The sequence below is a fragment of the Mustela lutreola genome, chromosome 4 (genome assembly GCF_030435805.1).
Source record: "Mustela lutreola isolate mMusLut2 chromosome 4, mMusLut2.pri, whole genome shotgun sequence".
Classification (NCBI taxonomy): domain Eukaryota; kingdom Metazoa; phylum Chordata; class Mammalia; order Carnivora; family Mustelidae; genus Mustela; species Mustela lutreola.
The window spans coordinates 83,715,887-83,733,774 of record NC_081293.1 but is presented as its reverse complement, the minus strand read 5'-3'; the positions used below and the strand labels follow the sequence as shown (position 1 = coordinate 83,733,774).

The window sequence follows — 17,888 nt, the reverse complement described above, 5'->3', positions numbered from 1 at the left end:
GTCTCAGGAAATCAAAGGGAAATGTCCTCCAGGTACAGCTGTGGTGGGTAGGGGAAGGAGTATGTAAAGTGTGCCAGGGTGATGAGAGTGTTTTGGAAGGGGGACACTGTGATTGTGGTGGAAGTGTGAGAAAGATCTCCTGGGAAAGGCACACAATCATGTTCCCAAGCATAACGCATGGGGACACATACACACACCTGCACACCCCCACGCACACCCCCACGCACACAGGGCCTTCATCCCACGTGCACACAGATCAGCCCTTCCCTATGTACGAGTTCTTCCAGGCCCTGTTCGACGTGGTGACCGTGCCTCACCGGACAGTCTCGGTCAGTATCCCCCAACCCCCGTTCCTTGTTGGAACCCAGAATCAGGGGGCAGGCTTCTTTGTACTCTAGATTTCCTCCCAGAGCCCGATGGTCTTAAATACGTACAGCTGTCCTTGCTCCCAGCGTCTACCTGCGATTGGGGAAAAGGAAACACAGTGAGGATCCCAGCATCCTGTCCGCTGTTGGGCCAGCTCTTTGGTTTGGGGAGGACTTCAGGCAGTTAATTGGATGAGGTCCCGTGGTTGAGTCCATGTCCCCCCACCCGAGTTCAGGAGGACCGTTTGAATGACGCTGGAGCATCATTCAATCTCCGAAGTCCATTCTGATCAACAGACAGAACGTTCTCTTTCAAGGAGAAACCTTTTCTGCTGAAGAAGGTGTTTGATCCCATGGAGTTTGTAACTGAGGCTGTCCTGTGTCATCACCCTTTTTGGGTCCACTGTGCGTAAGAGGTCAGACCCAGCATTCTTCTATGAGGGGAGGCTGCTGCCCCCTTCCCCTGGGAGGTAAAGTGCCCGATGTTCATCAAACTCCACTGATGGAAGAAATCAAGGAAGCACCATTTATGTCTCTGAGAAAGAGAGGTGAGCTTACCTCAGGGAGAGTTGGGGGACCTTCCTTTTTCCAGCCCCTAGGAAGGTCCTTGGACTGTCCCTCCACCCGGTCTAGGAAAACAGAGAGGAGCTGTCAGGACATTGGCTGCGCTACTCAGGAATGACTTGGGGAGTTAAGTCTGCTGGATGTGGATGCGGGGCCAGAGGGAATGGACGTGAAGGGTGACCAAGCAAGGCCTAACTTGCCAGTGGGCCAACAGTGTTGGACACAGTGGTAGAGACAGTACACAGTGCTGTACACAAAACACAGAGGAGGGGAGCAGGATGGAAAAGGGAAATGGGGCCTTGGCTTTCTAACGCAGGGGATGTCATCAGTGGGAACTCTCAGCGTCTGTCTGGGAAACACTCAAGGCACCCTGGGTTTCAGGGCGCAGTCCCCTGAGCCTTCCTGCCCACTGTGAAGCCAAGCCAGCTTGCCACTTCTTCAGCTGGTCATGGGGCCTGTTCAGCTGTCTCCCCTGCACCTCTGCTGTGTGACCCTATCGCTCCTCTGTCGTGCCTTGGAGTAGTGGGTTTTTCGGTGATGGAATCTAAGTACTGGGGACGGTTGTATTTGTTAGTACGCGTCCGTTCGGTGACAGTGCTGACATCCGTGATGCTTTGTAGACCGCACTGCCATCTACGGGGAGAACATTGCCATCCTATCTCATGGCACCTCTGTACCCGTGACGACATGACCGGCCCTCCCCGTTTCCTCCCTGCACCGTCCCTTCCACTTTCTGGGTCTCCGAATATCCCTACTGGAGTGTCCTCAAAGCCTGGGATCATGTAATGTACCTCTTTCCTTGTGTGCTTGCTTTCAAAATGCGTGTTAGGTTTCCAGGGCCCATCTGTTTCGTAAAATATTGGAAACCTTTGTTTCTTCTTGCGCCTGAATTGCACTCCATGATGTGTATGGATGCCATTGAATGTGTTCTTTCCTCCTGTGATGGATTTGGGGGCAGTGCCTGTCTGGGGCTATTGGGAACCCAGCTGTGTGAGACATTAGTGCGCAGATTTCTGTGTTTCCAGAATGAGAAGACGTCACCGAATGCATTGGCCCCATTTGTAGAACGGTAACCACGTGGAATGTACTGGGTACTTGAGTTCCCCAAATGTGGCTAGGTCGTTTTGTTCCATTGAAGATACGTAGCACACCCATGTAAGATGTGGCTAATGGGCGGAAGTGAAGGGGGGACATCGTGAAACCTCCTGTCGTATTCTGGCCCATTTTTCTGTTCAGCGGAAAGCATAGTCTCTTCCTTCCTACACATCTAAGAACCATGTTTCCTGGGGAGACCTGTAGGGACCTGTGTGTTCCAGAACGACCTAAGATCTATCCCTTCAGCTAGTAGACACTTTTTTCCTGTGCCCCTTGGGTCCAATTTGAATGAGGATCTCATCGTGACTTGTGGACTTAAAAGGGGACGGACGGACGGCATAGAGGACAATGGCTACCAGTGAAATCGGAGGACAATGTGTCTCAGCAGTTTTAAAGGCTTCGGTTATGTATGTGCTAGTGAACGACAGAATGCGTCTCCAATCTACGTAATGAGTCAATCCCCAAGGTACCTTCCTTGGTGTCCTTGATGATGTACACCTCATCATGGAAGGAGAACCGGACTCTCTTCTTGGGTCCTCGTGGAGGGAGGGGTGTGGGTGGGGGCGTCTCCACATCCTCGAGGAGACACTCCCCACAGATCTCTGGGAGACGCACAGAAATAGAGAACAGTGTCGGCACCTTGTCGTCAGGAGCCCATAGGGGGATTGGACATCCTTTCCTTCTGGTCCATCCGTCTCCTGCCCCTACTCGCCAGGTGCCCAGCAGGCATTCCTCCCTCCAGGTGGGACTTAGGAAGAGGTCACCATGTGCTGTGCTCTGAATTCAGCCCCCTCCCACACCCACAGGTTCTGTGGGCAACGGCTTGTATGGAGCAGAGACAGGACAGAAACGCAACAGAGTGCCGTGAGCACGCGTGACGGCCTCAGTCACAGCCATTGAGCAGCCACACCTACCCGAGAGTGTTCCCCAGAACCCTCTGTGCCCGCTTCCTTGCCCTCCGGCCTAGACGTTAGTGTGCCGCCACGGTGTCCCTAGTGATTGAGTCCAAGGAGCACCTGGGACCTAAGGGAGTATGGGATGCTGCCCAGCCGCTCGGCAGGTGTTGAGGAAGGGACCGCCTAGGGACTCAGCTAGATGGCTGGCTGTGGTTGAAGCCACAGTGGAGGACAGTGGAGGGCCCTGATGAAGGATTGATCTGGGACAGGAATGTTGTCGTTTCCCTGTGGCCGGAGATCCCCCAGCCCCTGACACCAACCCACGGCCCCTGAGGAAAGGTCCTGAAGCCCTGAACCAAGAGCTGCCCTCACAATCTGAAATTCCTCTGTGCCAGTGTTTCTGTAGGGGAGAGCGAGGGCCACGAGACCAGCCTCAGTCCTCACTCACATCTGTGTTTGGGGCCCTGACATCAACTATGTGGCGGTTTCTGCCCAGTGGGGCCCTAGTGAAGGACCAGGAACGGGTAGCATGGGCCACGTTCCCTCACCTCTCTGCAAGGTCAGCCCAGTCGCCAAGGCTGTCCTGAAGGCCAGTTGCAGCCCACGGCTCCTGGGGTTCTGCTTGGCTCCCAAGGTGATTCAGACTCCCAACGGTCACATAGGACCCCGTCGAGAACTCGCTTGCCTTCCGCTCCCAAAGGTTACACTTTGACCCCACCAAGAACACGCTTGCCTTGAGCTCGCCAGTCCCGAGGAGCAGTCGATGGTACGAACGAACATGGAGGTGGCCATGTGGGCTGGCCATGTGGGGTGGTTGGTTTCAGGAAGGAGACGGATGATGCTGAGGGGCCCGCTCTTGCCATGCGGACTGCTCTGAGGAGCCTGGATGGAAGTGAGGCTACCCTGGCTGGCGTGAGTCCCTCCCTACTCTCTCATTTTTGCCAGCATCCCCTGTCTACTCTCAGGTCTCTTGATCCCCTCTGGAGACTGTAGGTTAAGCGGACAGTCTCCTGTCTCCCTCCCTAGGCCGGGCCTGGAGAACCCAGCCCCAGCAGTACCTTTGAGACCAGCAGACAGTCCACTGTGCAACTGCCATGTGTTCTGTCCACCCACCCGGTGGCACAGCCCGTTCCCGTGCACTCCCCGGCATCAAGCAGACGGCCCGTGAAACCCTGCACATCAACCCATCAGACCACCCCGCTATCTTCCAGGGTCTCTCCTAAAAACAGCTGCATTTCGACCGCTGACCCTTCCTCTCCGATTTTGTCGTGTCCATCGGGAAGAGGTGACCGGCAATTCCTCCCCCTCAAATGTGGTGCCTGGGTCGCACCAAGGTTCTCCTGATCCGGGGACAGCAGTGTGGCGTGTGACCTGTGTGTTGTCCCTTTAGGACTGTGTCCGAAATGGGTATTCAGAAAGAGTACGGTTTTCTGAACGTAGAAGTACTTTAAGGATGGCAGCTTCCCCACGAAATCCTAACGAAATCACCCAGACAAACGAACAAGCACAGGCATCGAACCGGGTGGAGGAATCAGAGGGTGGAGCGGAAAAGCCAAAGGGAAGAAGCCTGTCTCTGTGAAAGGGAGGCAACCAGCTCGAGAGAAGAGAATTGAGAAAATCGATAGGCACATACCCGTACAACAGCAGTTAAGATTCCCCATCGTGGGGACCTCTACAGCCGCTCACCAAACCGCCACGGCCTCGGCTCACAGAGTGACAGTTGAAACGGAAGGATGGATGCGTGTCATCAGGTCACCGTGGCGATGGCTCATGAAAGAACTCTGAGGGTGAAGGCATCCCTGCACACTGTGGGGTCATGGAGGGAAGTGGGTTGGAGAGGAGTCGTTAGATGATAGGCATTGAGAAAGGCACTTGTTGTGGTCAGCACTGAGTGGTGGAGAGAAGTGATGAGTCCCCGAGTTGTACTGCAGAACGCAATACTGCGCTGTATGTTAACTACCTGCATTTTTGGACATTCAGAAAAGGAGACTCCTGAGGGCACCTAGGAGACTGAAATGTTCATTTCACTATCTGCTACTCTGGAAAACTCCTCTGTTTATATGAGATTGTTTCACAAAGTTTCTCCAGGAGTTCTTGGGTGGCTCAGTGGGTTAAGTCATAGATAGTTTAATTAAGTCAAAGATAGTTTCTTATTTAATGACCTTTTGAAAGTTGTAAGAAACCAACATTAAACATTTATTTTTTTATCTTGGCTTCGACACCCCCATCTCTTTTTTCCAGAGTTTCTTGGATTTTCTGACCTCAGGGGATTAATAGTGTTCACAGGAAAACAGAATAACAATGTGGCTTGAGATTTTTAATTTTTAATTTTTCCCACATCAGTTCTGAAAAGGCCATAGTGTTTCCTCCTTTAGGTTACTGGTAAATGTTCAACTCATCTTCTCATGTTTTTAATTTTTCTGTGTCACAGAACCTAAATTGATGATAAATCCAGAAGGAACAATTGTTTACATTCACTCAGTGAAGAGTATCATGTCTAAGCTCAACATCTATCGGAGCCACACATGGACATGTAAGTATCTTGTATGTGGCGCTGTGTAGTTAGGTAAATCCAGGAACTACAAGGCAGGCCAAGTCTCTTCTAACTTCCTTCTTCCTCAGCTCTCCCTCCTCGACTCAGAGCAGAAAAGGAACACATCCCAGGTGAGCTTTTTGTTTGTTTATTTCCACTTTGTTTTATTTATTTATTTATTCATTTATTTGGGGGGGGTCTGTGACAGGGTTTTATTTTTTTATTTACTTTTAAAAAATTTTTTCAATTTATTTATGTTCAGCAAAACAGTATTCATTATTTTTTCACCACACCCAGTGCTCCATGCAATCCGTGCCCTCTATAATACCCACCACCTGGTACCCCAACCTCCCACCACCCCCGCGACTTCAAACCCCTCAGATTGTTTTTCAGAGTCCATAGTCTCTCATGATCCATCTCCTCTTCCAATTTACCCCAACTCCCTTCTCCTCTCTAACACCCCTTTTCCTCCATGATATTTGTTATGCTCCACAAATAAGTGAAACCATATGATAGTTGACTCTCTCTGCTTGACTTTTTTCACTCAGCATAATCTCTTCCAGTCCCGTCCATGCTGCTACAAAAGTTGGGTATTCATCCTTTCTGATGGAGGCATAATACTCCATAGTGTATATGGACCACATCTTTTTTATCCATTCATCCGTTGAGGGGCATCTTGGTTCTTTCCACAGCTTGGCGACCGTGGCCCTTGCTGCTATAAACATTGGGGTACAGATGGCCCTTCTTTTCACGACATCTGTATCCTTGGAGTAAATACCCAGGAGTGCAATTGCAGGGTCATAGGGAAGTTCTATTTTTAATTTCATGAGGAATCTCCACACTGTTCTCCAAAGAGGCTGCACCAACTTGCATTCCCACCAACAGTGGAAGAGGGTTCGTTCCCCTTTCTCCACATCCTCTCCAACACATGTTGTTTCCTGTTTTGTTAATTTTGGCTATTCTAACTGGTGTAAGGTGATATCTCAAGGGGGTTTTAATTTGGATCTCCCTGAGGGCTAATGATGATGAACATTTTTTCATGTGTCTGATAGCCATTTGTATGTCTTGATTGGAGAAGTGTCTGTTCATATCTTCTTCCCATTTTTTGATACGTTTGCCTGTTTCGCGTGTGTTGAGTTTGAGGAGTTCATTATAGATCCTGGATATCAACCTTTTGTCTGTACTGTCATTTGCAAATATCTTCTCCCATTCCGTGGGTTGCCTCTTTGTTTTTTTGACTGTTTCCTTTGCTGTGCAGAAGCTTTTGATTTTGATGAAGTCCCAAAAGTTTATTTTCGCTTTAGTTTCCTTTGCCTTTGGAGACATATCTTGAAAGAAGTTGCTGTGGCTGATACCGAAGAGATTACTGCCTATGTTCTCCTCTAGGATTCTGATGGATTCCTGTTTCACGTTGAGGTCTTTTATCCATTTTGAGTTTATCTTTGTGTACGATGTAAGAGAATGGTCGCATTTTATTCTTCTACATATAGCTGTCCAGTTTTCCCAGCACCATTTATTGAAGAGACTGCCTTTTCCCACTGTATATTTTTTTCCTGTTTTGTCGAAGATTAATTGACCATAGAATTGAGGGTCCATAGCTGGGCTCTCTACTCTGTTCCACAGTCTATGTGTCTGTTTTTATGCCAGTACCATGCAGCCTTCCCGTTGAGATCAGGAACAAGACAAGGATGCCCACTTTCACCACTTCTGTTCAACATAGTATTAGAAGTCCTAGCAACAGCAATCAGACAACAAAGAGAAATAAAAGGTGTCCAAATTGGTCATGAAGAAGTCAAACTCTCTCTCTTCGCAGATGACATGATTCTTTATATGGAAAACCCAAAAGACTCCACCCCCAAACTACTAGAACTCATAGAGCCATTCAGCAATGTGTCAGGATACAAAGTCAATGTGCAGAAATCAGTGGCTTTCTTATACACTCACAATGAAAATACAGAAAGGGAAATTAGAGAATCGATTCCATTTACGATAGCCCCAAGAACCATAAGATACCTGGGAATAAACCTAACCAAAGAGGTAAAGGATCTGTACTCGAGGAACTACAGAACACTCATGAAAGAAATTGAAGAAGACACACAATGATGGAAGACCATTCCATGCTCTTGGATCGGAAGAATAAACATTGTTAAAATGTCTATACTGCCTAGAGCAATATATACTTTTAATGCCATTCCGATCAAAATTCCACTGGTATTCTTCAAAGAGCTGGAGCAACGAATCCTAAAATTTGTATGGAATCAGAAGAGACCCCGAATCGCTAAGGAAATGTTGAAAAACAAAAATAAAGCTGGGGGCATCACGTTACCTGATTCCACTTTGTTTTAAAATGAGTTTTCTAAAATTTGAAAGGATTCATATTTTTAAAACAAAAAAATAGAGGGGCTCCTGGGTGGCTCAGTGGGTTAAAGCCCCTGCCTTTGGCTCAGGTCATGATCCCAGGGTCCTGGGATAGAGCTCCACATCGAGCTCTCTGCTCAGCAGGGAGCCTGCTTCCCTCTCTCTCTGTGCCTGCCTCTCTGCCTACTTGTGATCTCTGTCTGTCAAATGAATAAATAAAATCTTAAAAATAAAACCGAAAAGATAGAAATAGGCAAGAATTACTTGAAGGGAGGTGTATCAAGTATATCAAGCAAATTCAAAGAACAGTTGGTAGAATGAGAAGCAGGACTCTTAATTTCACAGAGTTGTGCAAGTTGTAAAACTTCCTTTGATTTTCCTAATAACAACACTAAGATAGCCTATAATCATATCTGGTAGACACAGCATTGTACTAGAAGTGTATGGATGCTTTTCAGGGGACCGAACAATGAGGCCTGAGTGGACAGCTCTCTCATGGTCCTGCTTGATCCAGGAATAGGACTTTGAAGATCTGGTGGAATGGAGGGACCACGTGTCCTCCAGATGACTCTCCCTAAGTGTTTGTGTCCGCTTGTTCACATCTCTAGCTTGAATAGCCGCCTGTTCCGGCTTTGGTTTCTGCATTTCTCATTCATATTTCAACTTCATGAATGCATTTTTGCTTCTTCGACATTCAGCTGAGTCAGCTCTGGAAAAAGCTACCAAATTGTAGTCAAATCCAGTTTTTGGCTTTAGTCTTACTTGACCATCCTGCAGCATAACCCTCAGTCTCTGTTGTTTCTGAAACCTGCCTGCTAGCTTTCCTTTCTTAACTCTGATACATCCCCTTACTGTTCCTCACAAAGTTGTCTTTCCCTTTTGCCCCAGACGTTGCCTCTCCTTGGGTTTGTTGCCCAACCATCCTGGCTCACTGCTTTTCTTCAGTCTGTGTTTTTTCCTGACTGGTCTTCACTCTCTCTCTCTCTCTCTTTTTAATAAAATACTTCTGAATTAGTAATAACATGGTTAAAGGTTAAGTGATGTTCCCTCTAGGAAGGGTGACATTTTTCATCTCAACTGAGACACTTCCACTGAGAATGAAAGTGGTTCCATAAAGTTATAATGGGACAACTGGCTATATCGGGACAGTCCCAGACAAACTGGAGTTATGGTCCTCCTGCTGTAGATATCTGTCTGTTTTGTTTGTCCTACCAGTGCTGCTTTTTTCAGGTAAAAGATACTCTTGTATGCCCCCTACTGTTATTTAGAAGGGAATCCATCATCTTTAGGGCTTTCCGAACTTAGATGCAGCTGTACACCGCTGGCATCCTGTTAAAATGCAGATATTGATTTAGTGGATCTGGTGGGGGCCCTGGGTTTTGCATTTCTAAAACGCTCCCAGGTGAAGCAGACTCTGCTGCTCAGGGAGCCACACTTTGAGTAAGGAGTTTATACATGATTTTCTGTTCCTTCTTTGCTTTTTTGTCAGTTCTTAAAAGCCTGTCCCAGACATCTGTATCTAAACAGAACATGTATTGTTTCTTTGTTATAGCTGACAGTAATTCAAGCATGGACGTTCCATAGTTAGTTAACTGGTTATTATTAGTTATGCACTATTTCAAACCTTTTGCTATTACAAACCATGTTCTAGTGAATGACCTTGTACGTATAGGTTTTTTCTATCTGATAAATTCCTAGAAGTGCGCTGCCAGGTCAACGGGTGCATAGAATTGATAACTCGATCATTCAGGATTGTGGTACCATTTTGTGTCACTCCCATCGACACCGCATCCGTGCTTGTTTGTCCACAGCTTCACCCGTAGAACATGTGGTTCAACTTCTGGAATTTGGGCCGTGGAAAGAGAAACATGGTATTTTATGAAGTTTATCTCTGCAAGCTTCTTAACTATGAGTGAGGTTAAGTATTTTTTCATGTATCTGAAAGGTGTATTTACGTTTCTGTGAACCCTCTTCATATCTTTTGCCCATTTTGCTCTTAGGTTTGTGGCTTTTTTTGTTTTTCTTCTTCTTCAGTGTCTAGCTCTTTATAGATTAGGGATACTAGTGCTTGTCCATTTTATGGGTTGCAAACTCTTATTTTATGGGATGTGATTTGTCTTTTGATAGTTGACGCTGGTGTTTTCTCCCCCATGCAGGTATTTTGTTTCAGAATGCGACCTTTCACTTAGTCATTTCTTTAGGCTCCCCTTGGCTGTGACAATTTCTCAGACTTCCCTGGTTTTTGATAACCAGGGCAGTTTTGAGGAGTACAGTTAGGTGTTTTGTAGAATGTCCCTCAATTGGGAATTCTCTGCTGTTGTTTTCATGATTAGACTGAGGTTATGGGTTTCTTGGAGGAAGACCACGGAGATAAAATGTCCTTTGGTCTTATCATATCAAGGGTTAGTGCTCTGGACATGACTTACTACTTGGTTTTCTCTGTCCTCATACTGTACTCCTTGGAAGGAAGTGGGCTATTACACTATACCACTTACACTATACCTCCTTCCTGTTGGAGTAGCTACACAATTATGTACATAAATTATCAGGAATTCTGCATAGGAGATTTTTCTGTTCTCTCCTATTTACTAATCCATTTATATCAGCACGAATTCATGGCTAGTTATTTTATATTTTGGTTCTAGTACAATGACACCTTGTTCCTTTAGTTGCTCAAGTTGTTCCAGGTTGGTTAGTAAAAGCATCTTCTAGTGGCACCCGGGTGGCTGAGTTGGTTGAGTGTGTCTGACTCTTGATTTTGGCTCAGGTCATGATCTCAGGGTCCTGCGATCCATCCCCAGGTTGGGCTCTTTGCTGAGTGTGGGGCCTGCTTGAAATTCTCTCTCTCGGGGTACCTGGGTTGCTCAGTGGGTGAAAACCTCGGCCTTCGGCTCAGGTCGTGGTCCCGGGGTCGTGGGATCGAGCCCCACATTGGCCTCTCTGTTCAGCAGGGAGCCTGCTTCACCCTCTCTCTCTGCCTGCCTCTCTGCCTACTTGTGATCTCTGTCTGTCAAAGAAATAAATAAATAAATAGAAATTCTCTCTCTCTCCCTGTGCTCCTCCCTGCTGCTTATGCTTTCTCTCCTTTTCCTTCTCAAAAACAAGTAAATAAATTTTTTTAAAATCACCTTCTGTCGCTTCCTGTAGCTATTGACATACCCGGTTATTGTTTGAATATTTCTACCTTACTCTGTGGCAGTAGATTTTCCAGGTGCATCTTATGTGTTTCTTGCCCTAGAATTAGCCATTTTTTCCCCCTAAGTAGTTCTGGTTCTTTTCATTGGAGCATAGTATGAGAAACCAGGATTGGGGGACTAGGTGTGTCTGTTGTGACTGTTAAGTCATTGCTCAAAGACCCTCTTCAGCTAACTGAACAGGGAATATGTGTATACTCACTCATGTATATACACGTGTCTATAAATATTTTAATATGTAACCATCTGTATGTATAGTAAGCTAAGTATTCACACTGTTGTAAGCATTATCAGATGGAGCATTCTAACCTTCTAACCTTCTCTCCTTGCTTGTCTGTAATCTCCTGCACTAACAGTGAGAATCCAGCTAACATCAGAATTTCATCTATTGGATAGTTCAATTCCAGAATACACATACATGATTTCAGAGTTGCATACATGGTTTCAGAGTGGTTAACCCATGGATGCTTGATTCTCCCAGTTTGGGACCATTTTGAATTAAGGTGCTAGAAATAATCACATGTAGGTTTTAAAACATAAGTTTTCAAAAACATAGGATGTGAAATTGCTGTGTTGGTTATGTATGTATGTATGTTTAGCTTCGCAAGAAATTGCCAAACTATTTCTACAAAGTTGCTGTATCAGTTTTTGTTCCTACCAACTATGAATCAGAATCTTGTTCTGATTCTGGACCTGAAATTGGCACTGTCATTATTTTTGATGTAACCATTCCAGTACCTGTGTCATGGTGTCTGCATATTCCCACTGAGGTGATGTGGAGCATCTATCTGTTTGTGTATTTATTTGCTACCCTTATATCTTTGGTGAAGAGTTTGTTCAAATCTTTTGCACATTTTTCATTTGGTCATTTCTTTTCTTATTATGAATCATTAAGAGCTCTTTTGTGATGTTGGACACAAAGCCCTGATTAGATATCTGTGTTCCAAATATTTTCTCCCTGTCTGTGCCTTATCCTTTCATTTTCTTAAAAATGTCTTTCACAGAGCAGAAGACTTTATTTTTAATAATACCCAACGCATGCTTTTCCCCGTGGAATATGCTTTTGCTGTTGAATCTAAAAACCCATCCCCCAAACCAGTGTCCTAGAGATTTTTCTCCTGGATTCTTTATTCTTGTATTTTTACATTTAGAACTCTGATTCATTTTTATTTTTTATTTATTTTTATTTTTATTTTTTTAAAGATTTTATTTATTTATTTGACAGAGAGAAATCACAAGTAGACGGAGAGGCAGGCAGAGAGAGAGGAAGGGAAGCAGGCTCCCTGCTGAGCAGAGAGCCCGATGCGGGACTCGATCCCAGGACCCTGAGATCATGACCTGAGCCGAAGGCAGCGGCTTAACCCACTGAGCCACCCAGGCGCCCTCTGATTCATTTTCAGTTAATACTTGTGTAAGGTCTGTGTCTAGTTTCATTTCTTTTGCATGAGTGTTCAGTTGTTCGAGCACCATTTGTTGAAAGACTATTTTTTCTCCTTTTATTCCCTTTGTGCCTTTGTCCAAAAAATGTTTGACTTTATTTTGGTAGCTCTATTCCTGGTCCTTGTAATCTGTTCTGTTGATCTGTGTGTCTGTCTCAGCACTAACACACTGTCTTGGTGGCTAGTAGCTTTATAGTTAGTCTCAAGACCAGGTGATGTGAATTCTCATTTTTCTTCCACGTTGTGTTGGCTATTCTATTTTTTAAAAACTTTTTAAAAAGATGTTATTTATTTGGCAGAGAGAGCACAAAGAGGGGATGTCACAGGCAGAGAGGGCAGAGGGCAGAGGGAGAAGCAGGCTCCCCTCTGAGCAAGGAGCCTGACTCGGGACTTCATCCCAGGACTGTGGGATCATGACCTGAGCTGAAGGCAAATGCTCAACCACCTGAGCCACCCAGGTGTCCAGTGTGTTGGCTCTTCTAGATCTTTTGCCTTTCTGTGTACACTTCAGAATCTTCTTGTCATTATCTGCAAAATAACTGTGAGGTTTTATTTGGATTTCATTGAATTTATCGATTAAGTTGGAAAGAATTGACGTCTTAGCCATATTGAGTCTTGCTACCGATGAATACGAGCTCTATCTCCATTTATTTAGATCTTTGATTTCTTCCATCAGTTTTGTCTTCCTGTATATATGTATTGTGTTAGGTTTTATACTTGAGTACCCTTTTTAGGGGTGTATTGTAAATAGTATTTTTTTCATTTGAAAAATTGGAATTCAGTTCTTTATTCAGATGTAGGAAAATAGTTGACCTTTTTATATTGACCTTGTATCCTATGATGTTTTGGTAATTTCCTCATTACTTCCAATAGTTTTTTTTTTTTTTTACTTTTTATAAGATATTTGAGATTTTCTACATAGACAATAATATTGACTTCAGATAGAGTTTTGTTTTTCCTTTTAAATGATACACCCTCATTGTCTCATGCCCTCTTTCGACCCACCTTCCCTCTAGTAATCTACCAGTTTGTTCTCTATATTTGTGAGTCTCTTTTTTTGGGTCTCTTTTATGCTTTGTTTTGTTTCTTAACTTTCACATATAATTGAAATCATAGGATATTTGTCTTTCTTTGACCTATTTCATTTAGTATTATACCCTCTAGATTTATCCATGTTGTTGCAAATGTTAAGATTCCATTCTTTTCTCTGGCCAAGTACTAGTCTATTAGATATCTATATAATCTCTATCTCTCTCTCTATATATATATCTATATATACACCACGTCATTTTATCCAGTCATCTATTGACGGGCTCTTCCATATCTTGCCTACTGTAAATAGTGCTGCAATATAAACGTATCTTTTCAAATGTTTTCATTTTGTTTGAGTAAATACCCAGTAATGGAATTACTGGAACATATGACAGTTGCATTTTTAAATTTTTGAGGAACCCCCACATTGTTTTCCATAATGGCTGCACCAGTTTTCATCCCCAGCATCAGTACACAAGGTTCCTTTTTCTTCACGACCTTTATCACCAACTCTTGTTCTTTCTTGTTCTTTTTCTGCAGGCAGAGTCCCAGGCTGGCAGGAGAAGTGGGCGTGGTCACTGGGACAGCCCTCCGAAATGGGTCAGGTGACCTTTCAAACTCTGGGGTGGTGAAGGGTTCCTCACATCAGAGCAGCACGCGGGCCATAACGTAGGCGGGTTTTAATGGACCCATCAGACAACCTGTGCAAGACCTGAGGACGAGTGAAATGCGCTGCCTGGAATGGAGGTTGTGTTGTCTTCTGGGGCTTCTGTCCCCAGGGGATATTCAGCCCGGTGAGGTGGGGGCAAGGGGGCAGGTTATTTGGGGCCGATGTGCCTTGCTTCGGGGGCGACCCTGTGTTTGAGCAGGAAGGCGGGGTCTGCAGTTGGATCTGGCATCTGGGCCCACATTGGTCACAACGGTGGTTGGGTTGAGGGGAGCACAGGGCTGGCCGGCTGGAGTCTGTAGCCCCTCAACTGCCTTTTGATGGCCTGTACCCAGGGCCCGGGGTACCTGGGCACAGCCAGAGTCCCAGGGCCCAGGCAGATGCTTATAGGAAGGGACTGGAGCCAGGGAGGGAGGGAGGGAGGGAGGCAGCCGGCCAGCTCACCAGGGTGCTCAAGCCTGACTCTCTGCTCTGTGCTTTATTGGAGGGTTGGCGTTTATCAGGGCAAAATGCGCACAGTGTGAACTCTGCCATAGCCACGACCCTGAAGTGGAAGGGTTGTTGTGGAAGAGGAAGGTAGTCAGTCGTGTTTTTTTCTTTCTTTTTTTTTTTTTTTTTTTTTTTTTTTTTTGTTGAGTACCAGGGCCCATGAGACATGTTGTAGCAAGGAAAGACCAGAGGCCCTTTTCAGCCTGATGGAACTCCTGGCAGCCAATTCGCGAAGCATGCTTTAGGGGAAGGCCTTCCAGCAGCAATGCTAAGACTTTGACAGATGGCGGGGCCCTGTGGTTTTGGCCTCCTTGAACCTGCACTCCCTGCTGGGACGGAGGGGCCTGCTTCCGTCATGGGTGACTCTGTGTCTCCCCACGTGCGGGTCCTGAGACCTCGACTGAATGCTCTCCTTGTTTTTACAGGTGGTGCTTCGAGGCTCAGGGGACGTGGCCTGCTGGGCAGCATCCAAAGCGTCTGGCCTCTGTCTCTTCAGTGCAGGTGGAAGTGCAGCACGTCCAGGAGTGTGACCGCTGTCATCTCCCTGGTGCACGTGCATCGCAGTGGTAAGTTGTCTTGGTTCTGAACCTCCCACCTGGGTTGAGGTTCAGGCCTTGACTTGGGTGTCTTTCGTGCCGGCTTCTGTCTTTCTTCCAGAGGCAAAGAGAGCCTCTTCTTGTCGATTAACATGGAGATGTACCGTTAACCAGAATGTCTAGAGTCGGCTGCTTGGGGAAGATGACATAGTGGCACATGTGGAGAAGGTTCTGCAAGTCCCTGCCCCACACAAGACTTCTGAACTCCAGGTTGCCCCTTTTAGCAGAGTCCGGAGTTATTGCAGCCTGTCCTTATAAATAGATATTCTCTTGATGATCGACTTTCTGCCCACACTTGCTTTATTGGGCCATTCTTCTAGAGCAAAGAATCCCAGGCATCTTTACAAATGGATGTCTGAGTGGACTTCCGCACATGTTCTTTCTCTCTCTCCTCATTTTTTTTTTTTTTTTTTTTTTTTGCAGGGGAGTGGGTGTTGCAGGGGATGAGAGCGACCCTTCAGCAGGCTCCACATGCCTTCCATAGCCTGACACGGAGCTCAGTCCCATAACCCTGACATCATAACCTGACCCAAAGCCAAAAGCTGGTCCCTTAACTGAAAGAACTTCGCAGGCATTCCTGGACAGGCTTTGTCTTTATGGAAGGGACTGTAAGAACGCCTTCCTGTTCAAAATCTACCGAATCGGGGAGTATTTCCACATCTGCAGTGGTTGTACACCCTGTCAGGCCCAGAGATATGTAGCTCTTCTTGGTGGTGGAGAAAAACCTTTGGCTCCCATGTTCTCATAGACAGGGAGGAAGCCCTCACTGCCTGATGCTGAACTGTGGAGGTTTTGGTGCCCTGTCTTCCAGAAGAGCATCTTTGTAAAAGATGAAATTAATTTGCCAGCCCCCGGGTGGCGCAGTTGGGTAAGCATCTGCCCTTGGCTGAGGTCAGGATCCCTGGATCCTGGGGGATCAAGCCCTGGATTGGGCACCTTTCTTTCTCTTCTCCGCTGCCGGACCCCAGCTGTTCTTGCTCCCTCGCTAGCTCTGTCGATCTCCAATAAGTGAAGTAGATATATTTCTAAGCATGCAATTATTTTTTAAATCCATTGCGCTTTGTGAGGACAATATTAGTAGAATTAAGGACACATGAGAGGTAGATCACAAACCATGTGTTTTTTGAATCTTGTGGCCATTCATCCTTGCGATCTATATACATCGATAGGTTCATGTTTTTGTGAACATACTTCTATCACCTTGTGTTCTGAGACTCTGAGTTCACCCTCGACTTGATGTTCTCATGGATCCCAGGCAGTGTTACTTCCCGTGATCCCACTTCCTACCAAGGGACAGTACCTGTGTCTGTTGTGAGAGCTCCTGAAGGAGAAGTCCCCTGTTCTTACTTGGCATATTGTGCACGGTTGTGAGACCCGCGCTGTTTGGTGAGACTGGCCTTTATGGAAGTACTCCTGGATCAGAGCAGATGTGCTTGATTTCTAGCTATTGGTTACTGGAATAGCGCATTCCGCATCCCTCAGAACGGGGCCCTGTTATATGTGTTTGCAGTGTCTGAGTTTGTATCTCAGAGTCACCCTGAGGAATTCCTTAGGAGGTAGTTGCTGATGGGAGTGTCCAGGGAAGAATTTCCCTTCGTTGTGTTGGGATCAGTGATTCCTCGGTGTGAGGGTGTCATTGCTGGCTAGGGAAGAAGGGATAGCTGAGCCCATTCCTTTGCTCATCAGACCGGGAGGATTTTCCTGTGTGCGAATCCTCTCAGGTCCTTCCTGGGTTGGCTCCGTGAGGAATGGGATTCCCATATGGGATGTCCTCGCATTCAGCCACAGCGATGATGCAGGGGGTCCCAGGGGTGCCTGCACCTTCGCTCCCATGTGAGGGATGAAGCACACTCTGAGATGGTAGCGGGAGCCTCAGGCCTGAACCCCACCTGAAGCTTCTTCCACCAGGATACCGCGCTGGTGGCTCTCCCCGTGTGAGTTCTCTGGTGTTGGGAAAGGGCCCACTTCTGGCTGAAGGCTCTGCCTCAGTGACGGGAGACAAGGGTTTGTACTGTGTGATTTCTGTGGCGGTGAGCAAGGTGGGCGCTCTGGGTACAGGCGGGGCCCCAGTGGTGACAGACACAGGTTTCTCCGCTCTGAATTGTCTGGTGTCTCCAAATGTGAGAGCTGTATCCAACGGCTCTTCCACATTGACCGCATTTGTCGGGGTGGCTGCCGGTGTGGATCCTCGGGTGCTGGCTAAGGGTGTGGCTGGCCTAAATGCTTTCCCCTGAAGATGACATTCAACCGGTTTCTGTCTGTGGGAACGTGCCCATGGCCTCGAACGGATGTATGTTGCTGTGAGCTCTTGTGCAGCAATCCCAGCACATGGCTTCTACCCCGTGTGAGTTCCTGGGCAGGAAGAAGAGCAGAGCTCTCTGAAGCAAGGGTCCCCCACCTTCTTTCCATCCCCGAGGGGCGTCTCCAGTGGTCTTACTGTGTACAGAGGTGAGCACTGCCCTGGAGTTGTTCCCCCCATGTGTATCATGTCTCCGTTCCTCGGAAGGGTGAGTTCTCTCGTGTCTCCCGAGGTTAGAGCCCCGACTAAAGGCTCTCCCACACTGGGTAGATGGGTGTGCTGCGATCCAGGATGAACGAGCTCTGATGTCCCTGGCATCAGGGACACATGGCTGAAGGCTCTTCCACATTGTCAGCAAATA

The 17,888-nt window shown here is 46.6% G+C and overlaps 1 protein-coding gene across 2 annotated transcripts in view; it reads left to right on the top strand.

The window, feature by feature from the left end:
• LOC131829039 (uncharacterized) overlaps positions 1-17,888 on the top strand; it is a 114,053-nt gene that overhangs the window by 42,319 nt on the left and 53,846 nt on the right. For both annotated transcript variants that reach the window (XR_009352689.1, XM_059170374.1), the window contains exons 5-8: positions 5,352-5,453; positions 5,543-5,584; positions 14,017-14,076; positions 15,058-15,198. Coding sequence is in view for 1 of the 2 variants with exons in the window: in XM_059170374.1 (XP_059026357.1) it covers positions 5,352-5,453; positions 5,543-5,584; positions 14,017-14,076; positions 15,058-15,198 (345 nt within the window). In the remaining variant the exon portion in view is untranslated. The remainder of the gene's footprint in view (positions 1-5,351; positions 5,454-5,542; positions 5,585-14,016; positions 14,077-15,057; positions 15,199-17,888) is intronic.